At 39.3% G+C, this 5,802-nt stretch overlaps 1 protein-coding gene across 1 annotated transcript; it reads right to left on the bottom strand.

The window, feature by feature from the left end:
• Window positions 1-3,427: 3,427 nt before the first annotated feature.
• On the bottom strand, window positions 3,428-5,021 carry LOC131611817 (aspartic proteinase PCS1-like). Its single transcript, XM_058883678.1, has one exon. It carries the CDS (start codon window positions 4,832-4,834, stop codon window positions 3,506-3,508), a length of 1,329 nt encoding a protein of 442 aa, XP_058739661.1. The 5' UTR covers window positions 4,835-5,021; the 3' UTR covers window positions 3,428-3,505.
• Between the last annotated feature and the right edge of the window lie 781 nt (window positions 5,022-5,802).

Below are 5,802 nucleotides of genomic sequence, written 5' to 3'. Positions count from 1 at the left end.
TGAAAATATTTATTTTTAAAAATCCTATTTTATTTTTATTTGTTAAGATATATACATAAATAAAATTGTAAAATATTTTTTTCGTCTTAAAAATGTAATGCAGAAAACGAAAATCGAAATTGTAACATCGATTACAATATAATTAAAAAACTAAACATCGGTTACAAATAATTTGAGAAACAATACAACAGATTAATGAAAATACAACAAAATGATCAATGACGTCCATCACCAAGATAGCCATCCGTTCCGCAACCTGGTGTTGTAATGACACGTTTACCGCGATCGTTGATTCCGCCGCGAATATTGACACCGCCTCTTTCCCTAGCTCTACCCCTACCCCTGCCCCTTTGTGCTTCTTGTTGGGTTTGTGTCACGGGGCCTGGTACTGGGATGTCGCGTGGATCGCTGTCTATGAATTCGTCGACGCCCCCATAATTATCCGGAAAACCGCTGTTGTAAAGTCGGTTACCCATTCCCTCAAATGTGTTTAGTCGTGGTGGTGGAGTGGGTTGGGAAAAGACTTCGGGTTCATAGCATCCAGCAGCACTAGAACTACCTTGATTAAAGCCGAATTGGTTTGAAGGTGTTGCGAAGCCGGAGGGGGTGCCACGGTAAGAGGATTCACCATGAGGACCATCGTCGGGACTAAGATGAAGGCTAGATGAACCGGGAGTTAGGTTTTGGCCGAATCCCCTTGTGGACCCTGCAAATGCTCCAAATCCGAATGGTTGTGAATGGGTCTGATATTGGTCCGAGGAATGATGGTGGTCTTCATACTCTTGTAATGGTTGAGATTGGGATTGGAAAATATTCGATTGGCGGAAGTTGCGTGCGGAACGGGATGGAGTACTGAAAAGATTTTGTTGTTGTTGCTGGAGTTGTTGTTGTTCCTGGAGTTGTTGTTGTTGTTGCTGTTGTAGGAGTTGTTGTTGGCGTTGTTGTAGGCGTTGTTGTTGTCGTTGCTGTTGTCGTTGTTGTTGCCGGAGTTGTTGTTGTTATTCTTGTTGTTGTTGTTGTTCCTCTTCCGGTTGTTGTTGTTGTGGCAAGATGTAGTTCTGTGCACGGGGATCAATTAAATATAACGGAGCTGCAAGAAACAAGTTAGGGGATGTGGCTGTACGATACCAACTCATGTATTCAGGAGAAGGTTTCATTTCATGGTCACTAACGGGGAAGTTCAGGACATACTGGCGACGGTCCTTCCACATCTGGCGATGATCGGGTGCAAAATCCTTCCAGTGTTGGTGTGTCCATTGATGGTTAACTCTTCTGAGGTGCCACACTCCCAAGTCAACTGGAGGGTCGGGTATCCGTTGACGCATCCCAAATTGAAGCATTACCCGGTCACTTTGATGCATTTCTATGATGTTGTACCGGATTAAGCAACACTTTGTTGTCCAAATTTCTGCATCCTGAGCTCTAGGCTCATACTCGCACTCGAGATACGGTCGCCATATGAACTGCATGCATGAGAGTTATACATTACTTCGGGAAAAATTATTTATAGAAAATACTTAAAAAAAAGAAAAGAATTAGAGATAATACTTGATGGGGTCCAAGGTGATCAATTAGCGTGCGGTACATTGTGATATTTGACCGCGGATTAAGTGTGAAGTCCATTTTTTTCACACAAAATCTACAACGAAAATATAATAATTTAGTTAGAATGGAGTAGAATGTGTAAGGAAAAAATGGTATACTAAAAACTTACCTCAGGGCATACGGAAAGTCCCAACTTCCATTGTTAACCGGGGCCAGTATGGGCATCCTCCACCACCCCCACACCTGCACCAACAGGGCGCATCCATAAAATGTGCAGGACTCAGCTCTTGCGTTCTTGCACAGTGATTGGTACACCGTAGCCAGAACTGCAGACCCCCAGCTGTACAGACCAACTCTAGTAAAATCCATTAGTAAACGAAGATACATAAAGTTAACAGTGTTACCAGTGCTATCTGGGAACAAAACGTTTCCAATAAGCAATAGTAGGTAACACCTAGTTTTCTGCAGTATGGTCTCTTGGGGAGACGCATCATTCAAGTGAAAATTGTCATAATAAGTCCTTAACCTCTTAAGGTTAACACCTTGCCCCCTAGCACCAACTGCTCCTTCTATCAAGTCTATCCCAATTGCCTGAAAGCATAAGGAATTCGCCTGCATAACACAGCCATTAATTGCCTTACCGTCAACAGGAAGGCCAAGTAGCATATGAACATCTTCAAGGGTGATGGTGCACTCCCCTGTTGGAAGATGGAAGGTGTGTGTCTCTGGCCTCTAGCGTTCTAGCAACGCAAGAACAAACTTGTGGTCAATAGAAGACTCGGCGATTCTGCTAATCGGACCGAAACCAGCAACGTTCAGGTATGGCATAATGCGGTCGTCCGGAGCGATGGTAGAGTGACTACGAGTGCGAAAACGTTGAGCGTTCTGAAAATAGTATGTATGCAAAAAAAATCAGTTAGTTGATCAGGGACAGTTGCATGATTTTAAAGTAATACTAATATACTTACGTAGGTAGCGATGTTCTGGGGGGTTCCTCTGTGTGTTTCGCCCATTGTTAGGAGAGACATGGTTGAAGGCTGTAAATTCGTAAGCTGATTGCAAAAGGATTGTTGTTAGAGTAGATGAGTGATAATGGTGAGGTTTCGCCAGAATTCTAAGTGCTTTATATATTCATGAGGCAAAAAACGGTAACATCCTGCATGCTGGACATGTCAACACATCCATAAGTGCTAGGTGTTGCTTCTGCAGAAATTGTTGGCATGCATGCAGTCAAACTTTCGGTGACAAGGCATGGTGTCATGCATGCAGCTCAGATCTAGGTGACAGCTCGGGTAGCATGCATGCAGCTCAGATCTATGTGTGGGAACCAATACCCATGCGCCATTTGAAATGGCTTAAAACTTTTGCCCTAATTTTTTCTTCTTTTGCGCCAAATGATTTGGCTTGCAACACATGAATGCGCCATTTCATTTGGCGCATCCACTTGTCTGGGGTCCCAAACCTAGACAGTTTGATAAATACCCCGAAAACATGGTTTTTTTCGTATATTTTTTATTAAACCTAGTTATTTAAATTTTTTTTTCACAAAAAGGAGCAATGTTAATTTGTTTTTTATTAACAGAAGTGTGATGTTACATATCACCAAAGCTTCCAATATAACAAACGCATAAATTGTCTTACATATAATGAATAAGGAAGTAATTGTATGATATCCTACCACCTACGTATCTGTACTTTTCTTGCAAAGAATTTATGAACATGTACATTTTCAAAAAGAAAAAGAAAATGTACTATTGCAATTTCATTTATTTTAACATTGAGCTTAAGTTCCTAACTATAAACTCTCTCGAAAGTTAACCTCTAATTTTATTTGTACAACAAGGTCCTCATTAAAATTGCACCAAAGAATTGGACCACGCCATTAAAATGTGAATGATCATTAACTTCTTTAAGTCTTGATGAATATGTAACCATACCTCATTCAACAATGTGGACCTAACTATCCCATACTCAACACTTTTTGACCCACCAAATCACATCGTACATGAGCCATTCCAACCCTAGATTTCGCAAGATCAAACTCCATCCACATATTTTGTTGTTGATGATGTCCAATGATGAATGACTCAACACCCAATAAATCCGAGTTCCCGAATGTGAAGCAATACACCGAATCATTCCCTAGTACTTGATTAGGAACTCGATATAAAAGTTGGTCACCCGAAATCCTCATTTCAGCTCCTTCGAAAACTAAACTAACACTTGGCAACTCAGGTAATTTCGATTGGTTCAATGAAACTCGATAACAAAGATCGATCGCTTCTTGAAACACAAAATTTGAGTCGTCCAAAACACTCAAAGTACTATTTGTCTGATTAAGAAACTCTTCTCGCAATACACTATAAACCGGCCCAAGTAAAAACGTAAATTGAGTACCTAAATCAAACATAGTTTGACCCGCCCCAGTATGATCTGGAGCGAGCATATCATTAGATAAATTAAGTAGTTTCTCCGAAACCTTAATTCCTATTAACTGAACCGAATAAGCGGCCCGATCAAAATAGGGTAAAGGAATGGATACTTGAACCAAGGGAGTATAGTTCAATGACCCGTTCAATGACCCGACCCATGAGAAATTGGATCCTCCAAGAAGTAAAATACCCGATAAATCCGAACCTGATATACAATACGAGAATGTAGGTATCCTAAGCTGAGAAACCAAAGAAAGTGACCCGAGATTCATACCCATTAACCCGGTTGTATTAAAATCTCCATCAAGGTTTGTGCTAACACTTGATTTCATACACCCGAATACAGTTTCCGGGTTATCGGATCCTCCAAACCCGAATGAGTCCGAAGCAAGGTTCCCTTCAGAGGAAGAAAAATCTGCGTATGAAAGAGTAGCATGGCAGAGATTGTTGGAGTCACATGAAGCGGGTATGGGAAAATCCCGGGTTCGGGTCGTGCAGGTTGATGAAGAACACGAAATGGGTTTGTAGGAAGAGGACAAATTCGGGTTAAAAAACGGGTTTTGTGAAACCCGGTTTGTGGTGTTGGTGTTGTTGCAATGAAGCCATGAAAGTTCACTTCCTGTGTCAATTACTAATGACACGTTTTGAGGGGGGGTGCCAACAGTAATTGAGACTGTGAGAGAAACATTGTGATGAAAACGAAGCTTGTTTGGTGGTCTTGGAAGGTACCCAGATGAAATAACTTGTGATTTGAGGGGTAAAGTTAGAATCTTTGATTGTGTTGTGAGTGGGAAAGTTTGGAGGATGAAGAAAGTGAGGATTTTGAGAAGTGGGTTTGTGGGAATGGTGCATTTCATTATGATGTTTTTTTGAGGGTTTTTTTAATGTTGTTGCAAATGTGTGAATGGTTTGGTTTTGGATGTTATGTTTGGTGAGGAGTTAAATGATGGGTAGGTTTTGAGTATATGAAAGACAAGAGAATTACTTGATGTTGTTAACTTATTGGTAAGAATTTCTATGGTTTGTTTTACTACACAAGAAAAAGATCTAAGAAATAGTTGAGATGAGATTTATCAAGGAAGGTACAACAAAACTTTGGTTGTGTCTTACATCATTATACCAACATATTTTTGTCTTATTGGTATAGAGACCGGTGGTAATAATTTTTGTGTTGAATTAGTTCATATTAAATTTCGTCTTACAATTTTTGTGTTGAATTAGTTCATATTAAATTTTGCCTTGATTTATATTGCCTCTGCTAATGATCGATAGAATTGATTCTTTTAGATTAGTCAGTCGTAAGATTAGATATCAAATTTAAAAAAAAAAAAAAATACTTTTGTTTTCTGTATTGTTTGGTTTGTGTATATTCATGTGTAAATCAATGTATGAATTTGATTTGATGTTGTATTTTGTTTCATGATGAGATTCTACGGTTGCTTTCTATATAACTATAATAATTAGCTGTTGCTAATGTTATACATGTTAGGCTGTCTATAGTCTTTTGAAAGAGGAATAAGAAAATGTTGGAAGGCTATGTTGGAAGATTAATGGTCCTTTGGCTTATAAAGTTTAGATTAATTTGTAAGCATTTTAATACAGAACTTTGTGTCTTGTAACTTCATCACCAATGGTTACTGCCAGGTTGCAAAGTGCCATATTGCTTACTCTTAAAGGGAATAATTGGAAAGAATATTATGATGATGGCACACTGGTTGATATAAAAGGCATGGCTTCAATTGCAGCTTTTGCTTCTTGTAGTACATGTGAAGAAATTATATATTGAGACAAAGTACCTAATGCTTTGCTTGATTAGGAAACTGAT

The sequence above is a fragment of the Vicia villosa genome, linkage group LG6 (genome assembly GCF_029867415.1).
Source record: "Vicia villosa cultivar HV-30 ecotype Madison, WI linkage group LG6, Vvil1.0, whole genome shotgun sequence".
NCBI lineage: Eukaryota > Viridiplantae > Streptophyta > Magnoliopsida > Fabales > Fabaceae > Vicia > Vicia villosa.
The sequence above is the reverse complement of the archived record's forward strand: the minus strand, read 5'-3'. Positions and strand labels throughout refer to the sequence as shown.

Bases quoted from the DNA above. Each gene is read 5' to 3' on its own strand.
- LOC131611817 (XM_058883678.1), bottom strand. From the start codon at position 4,834: ATGAAATGCACCATTCCCACAAACCCACTTCTCAAAATCCTCACTTTC.